The 24,260-nt window shown below is 43.2% G+C and overlaps 1 protein-coding gene across 6 annotated transcripts in view; it reads left to right on the top strand.

The window, feature by feature from the left end:
* Nucleotides 1-16,268, top strand: part of LIMS1 (LIM zinc finger domain containing 1) — a 95,415-nt gene extending 79,147 nt beyond the window's left edge. For all 6 annotated transcript variants that reach the window (XM_075852667.1, XM_075852669.1, XM_075852668.1 and 3 more), the window contains 5 exons: nt 210-360; nt 1,115-1,207; nt 2,975-3,023; nt 10,617-10,692; nt 14,725-16,268. In XM_075852667.1, coding sequence (XP_075708782.1) covers nt 210-360; nt 1,115-1,207; nt 2,975-3,023; nt 10,617-10,692; nt 14,725-14,839 — 484 coding nt within the window. In that variant the 3' untranslated portion in view covers nt 14,840-16,268. The remainder of the gene's footprint in view (nt 1-209; nt 361-1,114; nt 1,208-2,974; nt 3,024-10,616; nt 10,693-14,724) is intronic.
* The last annotated feature ends 7,992 nt before the right edge of the window (nt 16,269-24,260 follow it).

Here is a 24,260-nt window from a genome sequence, read left to right as displayed (position 1 = left end):
GATATGTGCCTGGTAGGCTATGAAGGGGTTTATGAGCTGTTCTAGAGACAGGCCATAAATGTAAAATGCCAGGAGAACCCTTTAAGGAAAAGCAGCATCATACTCCAAGGTAAAGTTTCCTCACTTAAACATGGATCTAGGTATGGATTGGTATTTCTCTACTAAAAATATGCTTCAAATAGATATCTGACAATTCACGGTTTCTTTAGTAAGGAGCTCACATCTGATGCTCGGGAACTGAAAGGAGAACTCTACTGCCTGCCGTGCCATGACAAAATGGGCGTTCCAATCTGTGGAGCCTGCCGGAGACCAATTGAAGGTCGGGTGGTGAACGCTATGGGAAAGCAATGGCATGTGGAGGTAAGAATAAGAATTTAAAAGCTAACCAAGCTTAAAATGCATTGTAGCTTTTGCATAAAAACTATGAATATATAATCGACATGAATCCAGATCGCTGCAGTTCTGAGAAATTTTTCTTATAGACTTTTAAGCGAGTGACTGTTAATTTGTTTCGTTATTTATTTTTACCAAAACATTTTCTGCCATTAAAAAGGTATAGTGTGGAGCTGGCACCTACCCTGTTCTCCGGAATATAGGTGAGGCCTCTGAACACGCTTGTGCTTAATGTAACTATTGCCAAGCTTGCAGCTTATGGAAGTCTATGGAAATGGACACATCAGAGCGACAAGTGGAGGGCTGAGTTTGGAGCCCCTAATATTTTGTCCCAATGATCCCCCATAAAACGACCAATTCCACTCTGGAGAACTGCGCAGCGCGGTGGCTCAGTGGTTGGTACTGTTGCCTTGCAGCACCATGGCTCTGGGTTTAAATCCAACCAAGGACAACATCTGCGTGGAATTTGTATGTTCTCCCCGTGTTTGCGTTTGGTTTCCTCCCACACCCTAAAAACATTCTGATAGGTTAATGAGCCCCAATGAGGCCAACGACTAATGTAAATGGCAATAAGCTGTACAGCGCTGTGGAAAATGTTGGTACTATATAAGCAACAGAAATAATACACTCCTTTAAACATAATTAAAATCTAGTTAACGCACTTAAGAAGCATAATCGGAACCACCGCTAAGATTTAATGTTTTCTACCGTTTTTCTGCAGCACTTTGTGTGTGCGAAGTGTGAAAAGCCATTTCTGGGCCATCGTCACTATGAGAGAAAGGGTCTGGCGTACTGTGAGACTCATTACAACCAGGTCAGTGACTCCATGCCTGTCCATGTCGATGGAGCTTTCTTTTACTTGTCAACTCCTCATACTGTATTATGGGCTGCCACATACAATTCCTTACCCATAATGTGTTTCTTTATTTTTTTTATGTGTGTGTATAGATAGATCGAGAGAGAGATGGGTAAGCAGCCTTGGTGGGTGTGCAGTAATGCGGACTCTTCCTAGGTTTACACTGTATACAGAGCAGTAGTATTATGCGTCACCGCTAATGAGCGGCTGTGTGTGACATCTAACACTACTGCCCATCAGCCCCAGTTTCCCTGTGCCCTGTATACTGTATAAACTGAGGTCTGCATTTACTGCACCCCTGCTACCTCTGCTTACCCTTGGGCGCGGGTAGTCACATCCACAAGGTATTGATTAGTAGAGAAAACCGTGGCGGCTGCTGCTTTTAAAGAAGAATAGATAATTGTCTGTGTGTTCTATTTGACTGTATGTAATGAGTGTGCGCATCTATATAGCACGTTTGTAAGTAGTGTGTGTTCCTGTGTTGGGAGTGTGCATGCCTATGTATAGTGAACATGTGTGTAAGGTAAATGAGAAGAATGCATATGTGTTGGTACATCTTGGCATACCTTTCGATAATGTGTGCCTATGTGTTCAAGTGTGTGTGTACATAGTAAGCATCCATGTATGTAGTAAGTGAGCGGGCAGCATGAACTATTAGGGTATGCTCACACGGCAGAATTTGAATGGGAGCTGGACACTTTATTGGTTTTCCCGATTTTATTAATTTTTTCAGCTAGCAGGAAAAAAAGCATCCTGCCCGAACATCCCATTGAAGTGAATGGGAGGAGGAATAATTCCGTGGCAGATTTTGCAGTGGGACCCGGGAAGCAAAATCCGCCATGTGAACTGACCCGAAGTCTGCGTTCCACAGTGCAGATTTTGCATGCAGTTTTTTTTAAGCCCAAAACAGGAATGGAACCTAAACAGAAGAAATATATAAAGAAAGGCCTTGTAGGTCTGCTCTACTGGATCCCTTTCTGGTTTTGGCTTAGAAAATGCAGGCAAAATCTGCAGCAAATTTCCACTGTGGGAACCCAGCATAAGGGTGCAGTCACACGCAGCGGATTGTGTAGCAGCAATTTTCTGTGACTGAAAATCTGTTCCATTTATCTAAATGGAACTTGCAGAAATTCATACACCTGCTGCAAAAACAACCCCATTCAGATGAATGGAACTGATTTTTAGTCTAAGAAAATAGCCTTCGGGTGCAGTTACAAGCTTCAGATTTTGTTTCAGATGAGCTCACACATTGGGGATTTGTCGCAGATTTTGTTGCGGATTGGATGCAGACTTCACCTTTTTGCATTAACAATTAATACATATACATATATACATACATACACACACACATACACACACACATACACACACACATACATACATACATACATACATACATACATACATACATACATACATACATACATACATACATGCACGCTTACTATTCACGCACTTGAACACATACACTACATGAAGGCAAATAAATCAATGCAGCCCTATTTTTAGTCCCATGTCCGCAATGTGAGGTGATTCTGGTGAGATTTTATTTTTAGGCCATATTGCCCAGCCCTGTCTTAATATGTTTTATAGTCCATTTAGTAAGGAAAATAGATTATAATTGAAAATCATCATTATAATGCAAAATCATCGAGCCTTATGACAACATTTTATGTGGCAGGAAATGCATATTATATTTATTAAAATTTTCCTTTATTCCCTCAGCTCTTTGGAGATGTTTGCTTCCACTGCAATCGTGTAATCGAAGGTGATGGTAAGTGTTTTTAAAAAGTTTTCTTTCCAAGAGTGGTTTAGCACAAAGTTAGGCTGGTCCAGACCGGCGGTGGAATAGTGAAGAGCTATATGAGGAAAGTGTTTGAACATGTACATAAGGGAAACCCGCTGCTAAGGTGGATAATTCTTCTGGTGTGTTATGTGTAATCGTGCCCATCTATAGCCCATCTATAGTGAGATACCAGATGCCATATTTGTATGGTAACATAAGATAGACTGTAAAATAATTTTTTTATGTTCACGGCGGATGCCGGGAAGGGGTTAAACCACTTTAAAAAAACTTTTGATATGTCAGTGACCTATCAGAAGCATTGATTGGTGGGGGTCTGGGTGTGGAGACTCAAATCTATGGGGATCCGTGAAAACTGAACCCGCACGGGTGAAAATCTGGTGTTTTTCACATCCGTTTCCTGATGTTTGTGTGACTAAGCCCTGAGGGGCAGAAGCGCTCAGCCAAACGCTCTGCACCTTTGGCCGAGATCGGCTTTTCTCGTCAGCCTGAAGACTGGCTCACATGAAACGTCTCTGAGCCCGTTTTCAGGCTGACCAGGAGAGCCGATGCTGCTGAGCACTTCTGCTTCTTTTGTTTCAGTGATGGTAGGGGTCTCAGAACCTGATTAAAACTCCTGATATGCCGCTATGACATATCAAAAGTTTTCTGAAAGTCCAGTTATTCTTTAACCCCTTCCCGACATTCGCGATATTTTTCTCTTTTTTTTTTTGCTGCCGGTTCTAGGTCGGACACATCGTATAGTTTTACTCAGCGTATCTGACCCGTGTGAACCTGGCCAAAAACGCTCATGTTATTTACCTTGCATGGTAAACGCTGTAAAAAAATCACCTGAAAAGCAATGCCAGTCGCTGTTTTTTTGGTCCTCCCCTCTCAAAAAATGGAACAGAAAGTGATCAAAAGTTGCATTAACCCCACAATAGTACCAATAAAAACTACAGCCCGTCACCCCATAAAAAGCCCTCATAGCTTTGTCGACGCAGAGCATAGGAAAAAAGGCTGCCATAAAAAATCACAGTATATATGCCATGTGGTGCTGGTTTGCATAAATGATAGTAAAACCTTTTTGTAACTTTTTTTTTTGGGACCACATTAATCTGTCAGATTATCCTCTAGTTGTATTTGAGTTTCTTATGTCTGCTGTCTTTTAAACACATTGTGTGAGATATATCAAAACTGATGAATAGTAAACCAATCAGATTGCTACTTTCATTGGCCTTTAAGGCCTTTGAAAAAAGAGGGGGATCCACTCCACTTTTCCTTTGCACCAGCTTTGATATATCTTCTCCAGTGTTCTTGAAATATTTGTGTCCGAACCTCCGGCTTCTTGTTTTGGCAGTTAAAATGAAAAATTATATATTTTTTATTCTTTTAGTCGGTTCCCTCAACAAAAAAAACAGATAGGGAATTTTAAATTGTGAGCCCCAATAGGGACAGTCAGTGATAACCTCTGTACAGCGCTGCAGAATATATTGATGCTATATAAGCAACAGAAATAAATACGTTTTTAAATACCAACGCATTTTAGAAAGTGTTGCAGCTGTAAGCCTGTCACCATTGAATTCAAAACCAGATTACAAACAATCGCGATGTGAATTTTTGGTTGCGTAGTCCTAGAACAACAGTAACTTCCTGACAATGGACTTCAACTACAGTGTGTGTGTGTGTGTGTGTGCACGTGTGTGCACTGTGAGTATAAAAAGAACACCATAATTCAATATAGTAAGTTCAGACATTTAGGACAGTGATCAAGTAAATGTCATAAGAAATAATTGCATACAAAATAAAACAAAGCAAGCAGAAAATCTGGTAATTATACACTCGTTTAAATATTTGTGAACCAGCGTGTAGAGCCGATCACTGCCTAAGGCATACAACAAGGAATTAACCAACTAACTGGTATAGAGGCATAAAAGTATAACATAAACACATCAGGTAACATTCAGTGGAAGGTCAGGACCTATATTTATACTGCGTTGAAAGTGGAGGTCTATAATGCATAATGTATACATGGAATCTAAGAGGGGCCAACTGGATACGGGCCAAATAAGAGCCACGTCCGCAGCAGCAAACAAATTTGAAGGGCGAGCTAGAAATTCTGTGTTGGGAGCAGACAGTAGCAGGAGACTGCAGCCATCTATCCTAAATTTTGGTGAATTTGAGAGGACAATTTCTATGTCGGAATAACCATTTCTTGTGGGGTAACACACAACCAACCAGAGACAGCCGTTCTGCAAATACAGGGGCACGACCGGACAACCAAGTTTTGGCTAACAGCTTCTTGGCATAATATAATGTCTCCACAATAAATGTATGGATATGACGGGAGTCCTATTCCGCACGGGGCAGGAGGGAATAGACAGGACTTGGGGCACAGCGGGATAGGAGACCCCATCTCCTCATTCAGAAATTTCATAACTAGATCCCAAAACCCGGCTACCATAGGGTAGGACCACACTAGATGATAAAAGGAACCCGAGGTTAGTCCACATTTAAGGCATTCATCAGGGTAGTCTGGTCGGAAGCGATGTAATCTAGAGCTGGTAGAATACGCCCGATGCAGTATGTAAATGTGTGAGTCGCTCATTATAATTGCATGATACAGATTTAGGGGAGGAGAGGGCTCTGTCCCATTCATCCTCAGTCAGTGGCCCTACATCACCCTCCCATTTCATCTTCCGCAGACTGAGCATAGATTCTCTAAACTTGCCAGACAATTGGCCATAAAGATGAGAAATGAAGTGTTTAACAGGGGGAGGGAGCAGAAAGTTAGGAAGCGGGTAGCTTTGGTACGTTAGTTCTCTGGGGCTCAGTTGAGTCTCAAGGGCATGTTTAACTCTCAAATAGGAGAACAGTTGGGAAGAGGGGAGATCAAATTCCTCCTGCAGCTCTGGGAAGGTCTTAATACCAGAGTCAGAATACATATGGGAGAGATACCAAATACCATTCTTGTGTAAGTGTATATCAAAGGAGAGCTGTAACAATTCTGGGAGAGCTTTACAGTGCCATAGAGGTGTGTGCCTAGTGATGCCAGTGGAGTAGAACATGCGCTGGGAAACATCCCACACCAGTAGGGCCTGGTTCAGGATCGGGTGGTCACGTAGTTTACCACCTGTATGCAGTCGGCCACGAAACAAGATATGCAAAGGGTGAGAGTAATGTGCACTAAATGGGGAAATAATTTAGGTTCTGAACTCTCACACGCTCGGCCGCTCCCCATCTTGCCAGGTGAGACAACTGACCAGCTATATAGTACCATTTAACACTGGGGAAAGATACACCACACTCATCCCATGGGGTGTATAGACGCAGGCTGGCCACCCGAGACGTACTGTTATTCCTCACAAAGGAAGTGAGTATACTTTCAATATGCTGTAATAAACGGGCTGGGAGGTATATGGGAGATTGCTGGACAATAGACAGGATTTTATGCATTGGGGTCATTTTTAACTAAACTAACTCTTGCAGCTGTAGATAGGAGCAATTGGTTCCATCTGGCAATTTTGTTACGTAAAAAGATCAAAGGGGTGATATTTAATGCCTCGAAATCCAAAACTGATCTGGAAATCTGTATACCAAGATATGTAACATAGGGGACTAGAGGAGTTAGGTAGAGATCGCCGAGGCAACCGGGGCCGATATATCTAATGGTTAAATTACCAATTAATGGATAAACCAGACATGGAACCAAAATGTGTCATCATAGAAAGTACTATATGCAGGGACACCCCAGGGTCAGCGAGATATAACAGGGTGTCCTCAGCATACATGCTGACCTTTTCTTGTACAGGAGGAGGTTAAAACCTATAATACGGGGTTCTTGTCTGAGTACTTCAGCGAGAGGTTCCACTGCCAGCGCAAATAATAAAGGGGAAATCGGGCAACCTTGTCGGGTACCTCTATATAAGGGAAAGGGGTCCGAAGTCCAGACATTTACTGCCACTTGTGGGGATGGGGCAGAGTATAATAATTTAACCCATTTTATAAACTCTGCAAGAGTTAAAAAGAGGAAATCCCATTCTATTGAGTCAAAGGCCTTCGCAGCATCCATGGAATCTATGACCCGAGCGCCAACATCTTCATGAGTGGACTGCAAATTAGTGAACCGTCTGCGAAGGTTAATGGCCGTGGCTTTGCCAGACATAAACCCCGTCTGATCCGGATGTATCAGACAGCATAACCGTACTAAGTCGCCTAGCCAAAAGTTTTGCTAAAATTTTAACGTCCGTCCGGAGGAGTGAAATGGGGCGGTAGGAATCGCATAATATTGGGTTTTTGCCTGGCTTAGGCAGTACTACTATCGTCGCCTCCCTCATTGAGCGTGGCAATTCCCCAGAGTACAATGCCAACTGGTAATGATCCAGGAGATGGAAGGAGGCCATGGACTCCAGAATCTCCTGTACCGTAATGGGGCCATCTAAATAATCCCTGTGAGCAGGCGATAGTGAGGGGAGGGTTATCTGCTCTATAAATTCAGTGATTTCTGTGAAGGAGGCAGAAATGTGTGAGGAATATAATGTTTCATAATATGAGCGAAAGGCTGATAAAATTACCTGTGGATCAGAGGAGTGGGTACCATCTGAGATCTCCAGCTGTAATATCACTGGGGGTTCCCTACTGGGGGTTTACCACATTTTTCACCATGTTCATAATATGATTTTTTGGAAAAGGCTTTTCTTCTGAGCCTTATTATTTAAGGAGATTTGGTACAAACGAACTTTGCAAAGCCATTCCGATTTATGATCCCCAGTCAGATTATGGATATACTGAAGTTCAGCCGCCAAAGCGTCATTAGCCAGCTGGAGTTGGTTATGTGCCAAGCCCCTCTTCAAATCGTTAATTGCCACAGAGAGTGCCCCACGAGCATATGCTTGAAGGACTTCCACACAAAGGAAAAGCGCTACCGTCATTGTCAAGGAAAAACTGATGCCACTTAGACTGTAAATAGTCAGATAGGGGTAGAATTTTAAGCCAAAAGGAGTTAAGTTTTTTTTGTTTTTTTTGGGTGTATATTAGGGAGTCTAATATGTAGACGGCCAGGAAACAGACCTGGAAAGATACTCCGCAGAGTCCACAGCCGTCAGGAGGGGAGTGTGTACTAGCAAGGGCCCTCTTAATGCGGTCGTTAAGACCACTCACATTCCATGTTAAAAAAGATACTAAGTCAGAAGAGATGGTAAAGGGTAGGAGTGCAAACCTGGGCCCCACTGTTCAGTATGAGCCAGTACAAGAGCAGCATAATATACCTGAGACCTGGAACAGTTAGAAGTGCAATATGCATTGTGGAAATAAACATGTACAAAAAATAAACAAGTGGAAACAAATCCCCTCATTACTATCATGCACGCAGGCATGAAGTCTTGGATCACTTAAACTAGAAGTAGTCGTAACAACAGTAGTACAAATTACAAACCGTAATTATCAAATAGCATGAGATGGAAGGGTGCAACCCCCCCCCCCCCCTTAGTAGAAAAAGGATACTGAAGAATGAAGGTGTCCATACGGTGAACGAATAATCCACAGTTCCATCATAGAGCGTCCGAGACAAGAAGTATTCTAGAAGCTTGGGACAGTAAAGATACACCGCTACAAATCTACGCAATTAAGCATCCGGACAACGAGGAGAACCACGAGGACGAGTTTCCAGCCACTTCTTGGGGAGTGGTGAAGAAATGCGATATGCCGTCCACCAGAACTTTCAGCTGTGCATGGTACAGCATTGCGTACTTGAGATCAAGTTCTTTGAGCTTTTTCTTGGCAGTGAGGGACAAAGCTCTCTTCTTCTGGACCTCAATAGATAAATCCGAGTAAACTGAGATCTGTGAGTTGGCATATGGAATTGACCCTTTTTCTATGGTGAGTTTAAGGATAGTGTCCCTGTCCCGGTAGTTGAGTTTAGTAATAAAAGTGCATGGCAGAGCTCCTGGAGGCGGAGGTTTGGACAAAATATGGTGCGCTCTCTACACAGCAAACATAACAGAGAATTTCTCCCTGCCAAAGGTGGTAGTGAGCAGGTGTTCCAAGAAGAATTCAGGAGAGGAGCCTTCCAACCCCTCTGGCAGGCCTATAAAGCGAAGGTTTCAGCGCCTCAGTCTGATCGTCCAGGCACTGACGTAGTCTGGTGAGGCCCTTTTCAACATCTCTAAGACTTCTAGAGATTGGTGGGGCTTGGTCTTCCAGAGTACTGACTCTCTATTTTTAACCTCCGTCACCCTTTCTCTGGTGTGCTGTGCATTTTGGCATAGGAGAGAAATATCAACTTTAATTTCCTCAATACGCATGGTTAGGGTGGTTTGGCATGTATGGATGGCCGCCAGTACCTTTTAATGTGTCAGGGTTAGACTCCGGCAGAGCAGCGATCGGCTGATCTGGATCCACTGGGGTTTGGTCAGCGATCTGTGAGGAAGATGGCGTAGACACTAAGGAGTCAGCTCTGCAAAATTGGTCCAGCTTCACGGGCGATTTAGATTGTGATTTCAGAGGTGCCATGGCTGAGGGTTTAGCTGTGAAAATAAGCGTATGGCGCACTAATATGTAGTTCTAACCCTGGGAGGGTATTCTGCACCCAGACAATGTTAGTGTTACATTACAGGAGAATGAAAATGGTATAGGGACCCAAGGTGGTCTTCATCGGGCAGGGGGACCCGTTGAAGTCAGCAAAACAGTGCGTTTGCTGGTAACCCACAAACAGTGTTGGCGTGGTATCTTGGCAACAGAGCAACGGTCTGGTCGACAGCACAGTAGAAAAAGCCACAGAATGTTTTAGACCGCAAATCACAATATAGCAGTCCAAGCGGTCCAGGCGAATAGGGGGCCCACATGTACCGCACTGGTAGATGCGAGGAGGTGCAGTGTAACAGGGATTCAGCGGCACTGTCCCAGTGAGCTCCTGAATATAACAGGGCAGGGAGCCTCTGGATCACCATGTATAGGTGGGGGCCTGCAGGTTTGAGGAGCACCCAGGCCAGGGAGCCCAAATGACAAATGGGTTAATATACAGAGGATAGGGTGCCTCCATGGAGGGGACTCACCAGGACTCTCTTCAGTCCCATGGTGTCTGGTCGCAGAAGTTGCAGGGAAGGACCGCCGGGGTGGATCCAAAATGGCAGCCGCGACCAGCGTGAGCCCCCCTTGTAATGGATGCGGCGGCCGCCCAAAATTTAGGCCACAGCTTCGGGTCCGGAGATAGGCCATAACGGGAATGTTGTCACAAACGACCAATTTACGGGTCCAACTGTTCAGGGTGTAGCAGGGACCCCAGATATCTCCACTGGAGCAGAGTGCCGGGGAAAATAAGGAGAGGGTGGCCTCCGATCCACTGGACCGTGTGGAGCCCTCACTACATGCGGCCTCCTGGTTTGCCATCAAGCCACCCTCCCCCGTATATTTTTACAAATGCAACAGTGATGAAATATAATGCTGAGCTTCACTTTAAATTGCTCAAAAGCTCAATTCCCTAGACTGATGTTCATTGACTTTTCTTGATGTGTATATTATGCCGCATAGTACTGCTTTATTAACTGTTAAAAAAAACAAAAACTAATAATCTTTGTTTTTCTACAGTTGTGTCTGCACTGAACAAGGCCTGGTGTGTGAACTGTTTTGCGTGTTCCACCTGCAACACAAAGTTAACCCTCAAGTAAGTTTATTAATGCAACTAAAGATCTTCATAAGGAAAATTACTTTTATAGACGCCTAATGATCAGTACAAAGGCGACATGGTCATCTTCTATTTAGTTAAATTAATAGGAAATGTCTTATAGGGACAGCAATGTGCATTATTCTGTAATATGTATACATTTAGAGACATGCTCTTAAAGGGTTAGCCATTACTAAAAAAAATTTTTAGTTGTACTCCATGTGATCGATGTACTACTGCTTGTACATAGAGTACAGCGGGGCCGGTCACGTGAAGAGTCGTATCGTCATCAAAGAAGCCTGTACAACTACACTTCCGGTCCCCCGGCAGTGCTATAAAAAATCTATGGAAATCTCAGAATCCGCACGACGGACTGGAATGTATATTAGTGAGTGTCCTCACATACTGCAGTGAGTACACTGCTAATGGTTTTTGGTCCCCACATAACCCCTATAAGAGCAGATAAATACTGTATAAGACTAGGACTACACGGCAACAGCAGTCACATGACAGGCGTCACACGTTAACAATTCTCATAGAAAATCATTGACTTATAAGTCAAGTATTCCCATCTGTGACAACGAAGTCACAGATAAATCACCTGTAAATCACACATGAAACTTGATTTCAACATTTGTAGAGTAGCTTGGTTTAATGCTACAGCTGACACACATTGTCTAAACAGGGTTTTTTCGGGACTATAAAATTGATGGCCTATCCTTTAGGCAGGGGGATGCGGCACAGTTTCCCTTCATTCTTTACATGAACACATTCTCGTCTGCATATTCAAGTTAGTGGACCGGTTAAACCTCCAAAATGAATGGCCTACCTTCTATTGTGTAGACATTATTGTAATACATGAAATTCAAATGTTAAAAAAAAAGAATAATTTTGATCCTAGGTGTCAATAGCCTTTAAAGATAAGCCGTTGATATTCTAGTCCCGAAGAGCTTCTTTAAGACTTCATATGCCAGACAATTTTAGAAACCCATAGCTTAATGAACATCAGGCACCTGTACTGGTATTCCCAAATCCTTAAATGGGGGAGGAAAATAAATACATCTTATGTTTTGTCAACTACAGCTAGCCTGCTCCTAAAATTGTTTCCGGGTAGCAGAAGATTTCCCCTACACCGCAAGTGTAAGAAAAAAATGAAAAAACGGAAACAAGTTTACTTTGCATTTATTACGAAGATGCTATAGTTTACGTCCGCTATAATCCAGCCAGTGGAGTTCCACTTAAATTTCATAAACACTGAGCATAGACCTACTGGCCTCCTCTGCCCCTGCTGGACTACAAAGGAATACTTACTGGCAGTGTCCTCTAAATACAAATGTATTATTTCCAAATCAGGATCTCCTGACAGATGTTTCTTGTATGTATCAGGGTCTTGGTTTTCAGCAATCTTTTCATACTGAATCTATGCTGTTTCTTACTCCTTCTTTGTGTTACATCCTCTGCTCTTTCCTTTCCTGTCACTCACTAAGGCATAAGTTTGTAGAGATAGATTTAAAGCCCACTTGCAAGCCCTGTTATGAAAAGTTGCCGGATGAATTTAAGCGACGGCTTTCCAAGTTATCAAAAGATGCCAAAGATCAAGACAAAAAGAAAAAAGGATCCTGTCTGTGATCACTGTTTACTTGTCACATGGGTTAGTGGCCTGCCTGCGTGTTACTATTCACCTACTAATCTCTGGTTTAAAGTGTGGCTAAACGTTTGACAAACTTCTGACATGTCAGAAGTTTGGATTGGTGGGGGTCCGAGCACTAAGACCCCCATCAATCGCTAGAACGAAGCAGCTGAAGCACTCATGTGAGCGCTCGGCCGCAACGTGTGTGTTCAGCTTTTTCCAGAAATGTATCCGTGTACGGACTCCATAGAAAGTCTAAGAGCCCGTATTCCAATACATCGGCGTTCCGGAAAAAGCCGAACAGACACGAAGCGGCTGAGCGCTCACACGAACACTTCAGCTTCTTCATTCTAGTGATCGGTGGGGTTCTCAGTGCTCGGACCCCCACCAATACAAACTTCTGACATGTCACTCACTATGACATGCCAGAAGTTTGTCAAACGTTTAGCTACACTTTAAGTTCACATGGATTTGCTGAACTCAATACTGTTTGTACACCTACTAGCTACAGTATTGTCGTCGTTGGTCAAATCTACAAAATGCATGCCCGATCTTTGCTTACGTGGAAGTCATGGTGTTTCCAGTATCCAGGCTAGGATGGGGGAAGTACAGTTGTTTCCACTGCCTTTACGTTTTTTTCCTTCACGGATTCGATCATAATAAATAAGCAAATATCTAAAGATATTATAACATTAACGGATTGCAAATGTTGTGGTTGAATAACCTTCTTAGTACTGTATAGATACTCCGTGTGTGACTGGAGGAGCTTTCATCTAGAAGCAAATATTTAAAGGGTAAAAATATGTAAAGAAATAAACCTTGGCTCACAATTTCTCCCAGTACTCATTCTCTCTCGCCCTCACATAGTCATACGATAAGCCTGATCATTTCACATAGGATGCATATTCTATTCTCCGCTTTGTGTGACTAGAATACCAGTGAGGTACAAGGTGAAATTCACAATGGTCGCTATGGTATTATTAGTACAGACAATGGCAGTCACAACTTTTTTCATGAAAAATCGTGGTGACCACCAATTTTATACAATAACTACCATAACTGTAGAGTTGCTGGTTAGTGGGAATGGTGGATATTTCAAATGTCATCTAAAATCTATTCACTGGTAAAGCAGAGGGGGGGGCGTTATGTTCCTCACTCCATAGCTTCTTAGTACTGTGCATCTATAAGGTTGTCTTTGCAGTTATGTCTGAGTGGAACTACGGTATGTAATACACATGGGGAATAGAAATAGACAGAGGCTTGTGTGGCACTGCAGAAAACAAAACCAGTCCGCATGTGGTAAAGGCCAAATTTATAGTCTGTTCACAGAGAAACTGTCCTTCATTTCTGAACTGACCAAATCACGTGGGACATAGCTGAAAAGACTGTTCATTATTTAGGTCTGTGGTCATTCCGAAGCGTGCTCCTTTTTTTTTTTTTTTGCATGTGTTTTAATAGTGTTAGAACTTTAACGGATTGCAAATGTTGTGGTTGAATAACCTCCTTGGTATTGTATAGATACTCCTGTCTGTGAGTGGAGGAGCTTTCATCTAAAAATAGAAAATCTACTAAGCCATTTTCTAGTTGTGTCTGTTTTTGGTAGGTTAGTTGACAACACATAAGGATGCCATTACAGTTATATCCAAAAATGGCGACAGTACTCTGCGAACACCAATGCCACCTAAACACAATAAATAAATATGCATTGCTGCTGAATCTACTAACAATACTGAGGTTCTTAGCGCACATTTTTATCAAATTGTGTGAGCCCACCTGCCACGACAAGGCGACCTCTATAAGTGGGTCCCTAAGCTGCTCGTACCCCTAGAACTGGGACTAAGCCTACATATACCTGGGGATGGTAGGAACCAGCATTAAACTATTTAAAATCACCCAAGGCAGAATGGGAGGAGTGCAAGAACAACAATGGAGGCAGTCACTAACCCCACATATGTTTTCTCTTAGATCTTGCATATATATGGGGTTAGTGACTGCCTCCATTTTTTGATCTTGCACTCCTCTCATTCTGCCCTGGTTGATTTTAAGTAGTTTAATGCTGGTTTACCATCTCCAGGTATATGTAGGCTTTGTGTTTGCAGAGTGCCGTCGCCATTTTTGGATATTGTATTGTTTGCAGTCTATTACATGATTTTGACACTGATCTCTGCAGAACTATTCAGATTTGCCATTCAGCAGTTTGGAGAGCAAGGTGACAACCCCTGTGGGAGCTACAACGGTGGCTTATCTTGTCACTCCTCTTTTCAAGAGCTACATGTGACCAGATAAAGCAGAATTTTTCCCAGCATTAAATTTTAGGAGAGAATACCTTTTAATAACTTGGACTTGTTTTGTTTTATGGCCGTTAGTCATCACACATTCTAATATTTTTTATTTTTTTTAAGGAACAAGTTTGTGGAATTTGACATGAAGCCGGTCTGTAAGAAATGCTACGAGAAGTTCCCTCTGGAGTTGAAGAAACGGCTCAAAAAGCTCTCGGAAACCTTAGCAAGAAAATAATAATTTCCTGTGTATGGTATAGAAGATTGTCAGCAGCGTGCAGCATGCTAGTCGAGCAATGGTCACCATCCTACTAGACTTTGTGCTATTCACTGAGGCTGTTACCTGTACTAACATTCACGGCAATATATTTATCTGCATGATAACTGTATTAAACTACAATGCACAGGCTATTTATTCCTTCACCTCATTAATACCTTCCTGCCTTGCTGCAATACAAAGCAGCAGAATCCAATGTCTTATGTATTGTTATTCATAGTCTCATGTCAACATGTGTAGAACAGTATTACTCTACTAGAACACTGTATGTGACTGAACAGCTCACCCTCTGATTTACTGAGTAAGCTCATATGCGTGTGCATAGAGCGCAAACTGGCCATAGACTGCGTGATCCCAGATCCTACGCGTCACGGGATCCCAGATCCTACGCGTCATGGGATCCCAGATTAGGCCAGATGTGTCTGAATCCTGCTATCCTGTTATGAATCTGACAGATGGGTCACCTATGGTCTGTTGTTGAGCATATTCCACACTGCAGATCATAATATCTCTTAAATATGTACTCTAAGACTTGTACAGCATCTCGAGTATGAAAATATCCATTGAAATAGACTAGAAACCTGCCCGTCATGCTCCTATGGGGGGCTTGATGTCTGACTGCATTTTGGACTTACCTTGCACAACCAATGCATAACTAGTGCCTTTACCCATGTGTGGTAGACCGCAAACTCCTTCCTACTCCGTGTTATATCATAAAAGGGAATCATGGAATGTAACCGCAGAGCATTGAGAATTACTTGAATTTCACTTGTGCTCTGCAATCTGCATGTCATTTGCATTCATTGCTTTGTATTGTTTATTTTGTGCCTTAAACCTCCAATTCCGCCTAACATTATACCTTTAGTCACTTATGCTATTTAAATATATATGGCAATTTTGAGCTTTTGATGATTTATACTATGCAGTAAACACAGTGCTGTTCATTTCCTGGCAGCATGCTTTTATCTTGAACATGTGAAGTATTTTTAATCCTAATTATCAACATACTTATTGTTATGTACTCCTGACTTTATATGTAATGCTTAATATATACTTTAACGTGTAAGATTACTTATTCACCTTTTTACACACCCATATGTCACCGATATCCAAGATGTTTGTCACCTACTGAGAAACGGCTAAAACTTTTATAGAACTTGTGGCCATTCTGTCTTTATATTGAGACTTGAGTTCATTAGAAGCTATAGAATTGCAGGTATGCAAAAACCTGCTTGATGGTGTTAAAGAAAACTATAGATCACATAGAGGTGTTTTGTTAGCTTGCCCTTTAAAAACAAAAAAAAACAAAAAACGAACTCCGGTTCTAGAGCAGCAATATTCTCTGAATATTTTTATAAATCGTTAATAAAATCTATACACTTAAAGTAAATTTGTTTCTGAGCTTTTTTTTTTTATATTGTATGTTCTTCTGTGAACCATTTTAGAATGTGCATCACCACAGCAAGCTTTGTGTAGACCTTTAGCTAGCATAAAATCCTGGGAGATCTCCACTCTGAAGCCTGCAGAATTTTGAATGCAGCCCTGGATTAGAATACAGGCTGTAACTCAGGATCAATGTAAGGAAGGCAATTTATTTACAAAGTTACTCTACTATTTTTATTTTTTTTTATTTTTTTATTTTTTAAATCAAACAAGTTTTTATTGAATGAACAACATATTTTATACATCTCATGCAAACCAGAGAAGAATACATTTTCATGTTTGTTACAGAATATCCATTACATTTAAATATAAAATATATCCGATGTTCCAACGATACCGTGTGGTTAACATATCCTACCAGTTCAGACACCTCCGGGGGATCCGCTTGCAGCCAATATTTTGCTATCATTTTTCTTGCATGGTACAAAACCTTTTTAATAGACAGTAATTCAGCCCCATCTCCTCCCCCCTCCCCCATACAGCCCAAGAGAAAGATCTTGGGGTCCAACGGAAAATCCCTCCCATACACCCTCATTACCATACCTCTAACCTCCCTCCAATATTAATTTCGCATTGGACAGCTCCAGAACATATTCTTCAAGTCTGCCCCATCAAACGAACATCTGGGACACTCCATCGTTGGTCTAAGCCGCATTTGCCATAACACCTTAGGCGTCCTATACACCTTATGTAGGAGAAAAAGTTGCGACCTCCTATGTGATACACTAATGGAGAGTACTTTTGACGATTCAAGTATCTCCTCCCACTCGTCATCTGTTAAAACCCCCACGTCTCCTTCCCGTTTACGTTTGATCCCCACCAGTGGGTCTCCAAGGAGTTTGGAAAGCAACGTACCATATAGCACAGAGATAATCCCTTTTGTGTCCTTTGCCCCTAATACCTGTTCCGCCACCCCCATAGTGGAGCAGCTCAATTCCACCGATCTACCTTGGGCTTGTGCAGCATGACGTAATTGGAGGTATTGGTAGAACATCCGATGTGGGAGTCCAAACTCCTCCTGCAATTGTGAGAACAGTTTGAGACTTCCTCCCTCATATAACTGGTATACGTATCTGACCCCTGTTTTTCCCACTCCTGAAAACCGTCCAAGATATTGAATTCCCATAGGTATGGGTTGTCCCATATAGGCATGTAATTGGAACACCCTGTAACGCCCAATAGTTTCTTACATTCCTATCATACCCTATGTATCAATAGCAAAGTCGATTTCCCCCTCGCCTCCCTCTGCAATTTATGAGACTCCATGGCCTCCAGCATATCCGTGCGCTGACCCAAATAAAACAGCAGTTTCCCCACTAGAGTCCCACTCTTCCCTATTCTTCCAGCCTTTAAAGTGTTGCAGTTGAGCCGCCAGATAATATATCCACACATTTGGGATAGCTAAACCTCCCTGGTCCGTTGGTAATTGTAATTTTTCCAATTTGATCCTAGGGATCCCCCTTTTCCACACTAAGTCCCTAAACAGATTATGTATTCTCCTGAACCAGTACTTAGGCAACCACACTGGGGCATTATGCACAACATAAAGAACCAGAGGCATCAGAATCATTTTAATCAGGTTTGCTCGACCTAACGCTGAAAGCGGCAGCCCAAGCCTATCTTTTAGTTTGCCCAATAATGGCTTCACATTCAGAGCGACAAAATCCTGCACCCTCGCCGAGACCTTAATCCCCAGGTATTTAAACTGTGACGCAAGGTACATTGATTCCCCCCACCTCCAATGACGTATCCAGTGGCGTAAGTGGCAACAGTGCTGACTTATTCCAATTAATTTGCAGCCCCGAAAATCTACCAAACCTTTCCAATACAGTCATTATTACCGGCAGTGACCGGTCTACCTCCCCAAGAACAACAAAAGATCGTCCGCATCTAGTGCTATGCGCTCCTCCAAGCCCCCACAGCGAAACCCTTCTATACCCGGATGTTGCCTCACTACATTTGCCAGGGGCTCGATCGCCAGAGCGAACAGTAACGGGGAAAGTGGACAGCCCTGTCGTGTCCCCCTCCCCAGCCTAAAAGAGTCCGACATCATTCCATTGGCTCTGATTCTAGCTACCGGTTCCTTATACAGCAATTTTACCCATGTAATAAAATTCCTCCCAAAACCAAACCGCTCCAAAACAGCCCATAAATACCCTCACTCCACACTATCAAACGCCTTAGCGGCGTCTAAAGACAGCACTGCCCTACACCGTGTGTCTCCAGCATCTGTCTGCAAGTTCAGGAACAATCTCTGTAAATTAACCGCAGTGGATCTTGATGGCATGAATCCCGACTATACATTATTTTTATATACATCTTTTAGGACATTTACATATCTGGTCAGTGCATTAATGTTAATTACGGCCATTTCATTGTTTTATCTGTAATTTGTTTTATCCATGTCACATCCTATGGTCTGTTATACATGAGTTGTATTTCAGGGCGAAGTTTAATCCAATAGCATTTCAATTACCCCGTATTTGCTACTACTTACTGTTCGTAACATCTGTCTTTCTCTGCCCGTCTGTCCTGTCTACTGCTAGTTCCGCTGTATTTGCGGTTCATCATGCGGTCCAACGTTTTGTTTTTTGTCCATCCTCGGCTGCCGTAGTTCTTCTGTCGCTCTGACAACCAGTGACGCTTGTGTCAGCGGCTTTTTTATTTTTCACTTTAATACTCTCTTTCTTTAGAAAAAACATACACCTTTATTTGACAAATGTAGTATTCTACTGCCCTTTAATGAATATCCACAATATTTATGTATAATAATCTGTTTGGTTACATCTCTATCTACGCGGCATAACGAGTCATATTCGGCATAATTGATACACATTTGTAATAGTTGAAGTCCGTTTAAAATACCACCATTATCATTTTCTCATGTTTTAAATGTCTTTGATCACAGCATATGTATACTTTCGTTGATAGTTACTGTTCTGTTATCCCCGTGACCTTTAACCTGTTTTGTTCTGGCGGTCTTTCTTTGCCTTTTGGTGTGTATAAATAGGCTGGAACCGCATAGTCTGAATTGGCCTGATGAAGACACCGGTTCGGTGTTGAAACAAGTAGCCTGTTTGACAAAGTCCCTTATTTAGATGCTTGCCTAAGTCTTCATATTGCTCACTTCCATATAGCAGCGCCGGTGGTCCTATTTTTTCTATTTCAACCATTCCTAAAGTAACCCACGTCATACCTGCCAGATAGTCTGTCAGAAGATTCTCTGAGTAATCTACCCTGGAGCAATACAGCTCATTATAGAATGATTTCAACACGCCCAATATATCCCCTGTTTCCCCTACCAGTGCTCCTTCTTTATCCTGCAATTGGTGAATGAACGCGCCTTCCTGCGGAGGCCTAGCGATATTAGCTAACAGTCTGCCCGTCATTTCTCCCTCCTCCATATAGTATTTTTGTTGCATAAACAATCTTTTATTAGCCGCTTGTTCCATCAGATGCTCCCTAAGTAATTTTTGGGCTACCTTCCACTGAGCCAGCGTTTCTGCCGTGTTATTGGCGAGATGTCTTTCCTCAGTTAATGACACCCTACCCATCAGATGTTCACCCACTTGTCGTGATTTATTCTTTATGATAGTGATCTCCCGGATATACACCCCCTTATATTCGCCTTCATAGCATCCCATAGGACATCCGTAGGAACCGTACCTTTATTAAACTCAAAATATTCCCGCAGGCTCCTAGCTATTTTCTCCTCCCCCACTAACTGTATCCCGAACGGGTTCAGCCTCCAGTGCATTCTTAATCCCCCCACCTGCGGACTGGTTCGGACCTTCAGTAACATCGGGGAGTGATCAAACAGCGACCGTGGCAAATACTCCACCCCCTCCACACACCTGATCCCCAACCCGTTACTAAACATCAAATCTATTTGGGATAACGATCCATATGTAGATGACACACAAGAATATTGCGTAGTAGAGGGCCACTTAGCACGCCATATACAGTGAAGGAAATAAGTATTTGATCCCTTGCTGATTTTGTAAGTTTGCCCACTGTCAAAGACATGAACAGTCTAGAATTTTTAGGATAGGTTAATTTTACCAGTGAGAGATAGATTATATATATAAAAAAAACAGAAAATCACATTGTCAAAATTATATATATTTATTTGCATTGTGCACAGAGAAATAAGTATTTGATCCCTTTGGCAAACAAGACTTAATACTTGGTGGCAAAACCCTTGTTGGCAAGCACAGCAGTCAGACGTTTTTTGTAGTTGATGATGAGGTTTGCACACATGTTAGATGGAATTTTGGCCCACTCCTCTTTGCAGATCATCTGTAAATCATTAAGATTTCGAGGCTGTCGCTTGGCAACTCGGATCTTCAGCTCCCTCCATAAGTTTTCGATGGGATTAAGGTCTGGAGACTGGCTAGGCCACTCCATGACCTTAATGTGCTTCTTTTTGAGCCACTCCTTTGTTGCCTTGGCTGTATGTTTCGGGTCATTGTCGTGCTGGAAGACCCAGCCACGAGCCATTTTTAATGTCCTGGTGGAGGGAAGGAGGTTGTCACTCAGGATTTGACGGTACATGGCTCCATCCATTCTCCCATTGATGCGGTGAAGTAGTCCTGTGCCCTTAGCAGAGAAACACCCCCAAAACATAATGTTTCCACCTCCATGCTTGACAGTGGTGACGGTGTTCTTTGGGTCATAGGCAGCATTTCTCTTCCTCCAAACACGGCGAGTTGAGTTAATGCCAAAGAGCTCAATTTTAATCTCATCTGACCACAGCACCTTCTCCCAATTACTCTCAGAATCATCCAGATGTTCATTTGCAAACTTCAGACGGGCCTGTACATGTGCCTTCTTGAGCAGGGGGACCTTGCGGGCACTGCAGGATATTAGTCCATTACGGCGTAATGTGTTACCAATGGTTGTCTTGGTGACTGTGGTCCCAGCTGCCTTGAGATCATTAACAAGTTCCCCCCGTGTAGTTTTCGGCTGAGCTCTCACCTTCCTCAGGATCAAGGATACCCCACGAGGTGAGATTTTGCATGGAGCCCCAGATCGATGTCAATTGACAGTCATTTTGTATGTCTTCCATTTTCTTACTATTGCACCAACAGTTGTCTCCTTTTCACCCAGCGTCTTACTTATGGTTTTGTAGCCCATTCCAGCCTTGTGCAGGTCTATGATCTTGTCCCTGACATCTTTAGAAAGCTCTTTGGTCTTGCCTATGTTGTAGAGGTTAGAGTCAGACTGATTAATTGAGTCTGTGGACAGGAGTCTTTTATACAGGTGACCATTTAAGACAGCTGTCTTTAATGAAGGCACCAAGTTGATTTGGAGCGTGCAACTGGTCTGGAGGAGGCTAAACTCTTAATGGTTGGTAGGGGATCAAATACTTATTTCTCTGTGCACAATGCAAATAAATATATATAATTTTGACAATGTGATTTTCTGTTTTTTTTTTTAAATATAATCTATCTCTCATTGGTAAAATTAACCTAGCCTAAAAATTCTAGACTGTTCATGTCTTTGACCGTGGGCAAACTTACAAAATCAGCAAGGGATCAAATACTTATTTCCTTCACTGTATCCGTGAACCCAACCTCTGCCATATACTTCCCAAATCGCGTCAGATCAACATCTCCCACCCCCCCCCCCCCTTCGGAAACTTATCTCGCACTTTGTCCATTATGTTGTTGAAGTCCCCCATTAGTATGGTCGGAACCACAGGCCAACCAGCCAGCCGCTCCAACACCTCTCGTATAGGAACCACAGAGTACGGGGAGGCACATACAGTACCACAATAATACATTCCCAGTTAAATAATTTACAATGTACCCCAACATACCTGCCCTCCCCATCCCTAAAGGAAGCCAGACAGCAAAAAGGTACATCCCTATGGACCAAAAGACTAACCCCCCTTGAGTATGTGGAATGAAAGGAGTGGAAACTGTGCCTAATCCAAACCCTATGTGCCTGTTGCACAGTATCAGTGGTAAGATGCGTTTCCTGTAATCCCATCACACCAGCGGACTGCCCTTACAGGAAATCAAATATAGCCCGTCGTTTTGTTGCCTCCCCCATACCTCGCACGTTCCAGGACAAGAAATTTACCCTACCTCCCATCTAGCCATTTCTTTCATCTGACAGTGGTAATAACCGCTTAATCCAGTGATATTCAGAGCGTACTGCGTTTCAAACTCCCCCTCCCCACAAAACATTTCCCTTCCTCAACCCACCCAACTTTCCATAAACTTACCCTCCTAAGAGGGCCCGGGCTGGCGAAGAAACCTCCACCAGTATGACATTCCAGCTTCCCAATCACATTGTAGAAACACATATTTTCCCACAATATATACCTAGGAACCATGAACCTCCCGCCACCTCACCACAATATATTGATAGCATTTCTGTGACTCAAATAGCTGATGCATCAATTTAACTGACATCTCTGCCCCCCCCCCTCCCACCAGTAGAGAAAGAGAGTCTACAGCCCCAAATCATAACAACATACAAATGCAGAAAACAGTGCCTTATTCCCCTTTGCAGCGCATCTTCATCTTTCCATAGCAGAGTCCCCGCCAGAGCCATCCATCTTAGGATCACACCGCAGCTTCCTCCCGATTCTGACTAAGGCGATCCTCATGACTATCCAGCCATCTTAGCGCATCTTTTGAGTTCTCAAAGAATTGTACGGATCCCAGCGCCGCCACCTGAAGCTTCGCAGGATACAGCATCAATACTGAACACGAAGAGTCCTCAGTCGTTTTTTAATGTCCAGAAATTGCATCCTCCTTTTCTGAATCTCAGCAGAGAAATCCGGATAGAATGACACTTTCACACCGTTTACCCGTATGTCCTGCCGTTCCCGGGCCTGCCGAAGAATTAAATCTCTATCCTTATAATGAAGTAGCTTTACCAGAACAGGTCTTGGCGGCCGTCCAGGTGGGCCAGGTCGAGTAGGCACTCTATGAGCTCTTTCCACCGCGAACAGTGGAGTCAGCGACTCTTTTCCAAACACCTCCAATAGCGATTTTTCAAAAAAGGAGTCCGGGTTGGACCCCTCCACCTTCTCAGGTATTCCCACCATCCTCACATTGTTGCGACGTAGACGGTTCTCCAATTCATCAGTTTCAGGCTGGGTTCACACGACCTATTTTCAGACGTAAACGAGGCGTATTATGCCTAGTTTATTTCTGAAAATAGGGCTACAATACGTCGGCAAACATCTGCCCATTCATTTGAATGGGTTTGCCGACGTACTGTGCAGACGACCTGTCATTTACGCGTCGTCGTTTGACAGCTGTCAAACGACGACGCGTAAATTGACTGCCTCGTCAAAAGAAGTGCAGGACACTTCTTTCAGACGTAATTTGAGCCGTACTTCATTGAACTCAATGAAGCACAGCTCAAAATTTACGGCTGTTAGACAAGCCTCGCAAAATGCGAGGAGGAGGAATTACGGCTGAAACGAGGCAGCTGTTTTCTCCTGAAAACAGTCTGTCATTTCAGCCGTAAAAGCCTCTCATAGTGTGCACATACCCTTAGACAGAAGGTAAGTAACATCCACAGCCACCGCATTTACATCCCTCCTCATGGGCAGCAGTCTAGCCTCCAGCTCGCTGACACGGCCTTCCACCGCCGTTGTACGCTCCGACACTTTCTGTAGATCGTGGCGTATAATAGAGATATCCTCCTTTATTCCCCCCCCCCCTCCCACCTGGCAGGTAAGTTTAGCAAGCGTAGCGTTACATAGGCTTACCGCCGAGAAGACATCTACCAGTGTGGGGCCAGGCTTGTGCAGGCCTTGCGGGCCTCGATCCGGGCCTCCTCCCGAGCTGCCGGAAGCGTCCTCTCCAGTCTCCTCCTCATCTGACTCCATCTGTGTCCGCAGCGGCTCAAATCTGGACCCTGAGCCTCCGGCCATTTCCTCTCCTCCACCCGACATCGTGGGTGTCCGCCTTGC

Source organism: Rhinoderma darwinii, chromosome 2, assembly GCF_050947455.1.
Source record: "Rhinoderma darwinii isolate aRhiDar2 chromosome 2, aRhiDar2.hap1, whole genome shotgun sequence".
Taxonomy (NCBI): Eukaryota; Metazoa; Chordata; class Amphibia; order Anura; family Rhinodermatidae; genus Rhinoderma; species Rhinoderma darwinii.
This window is presented reverse-complemented; position numbering and strand designations above follow the sequence as displayed.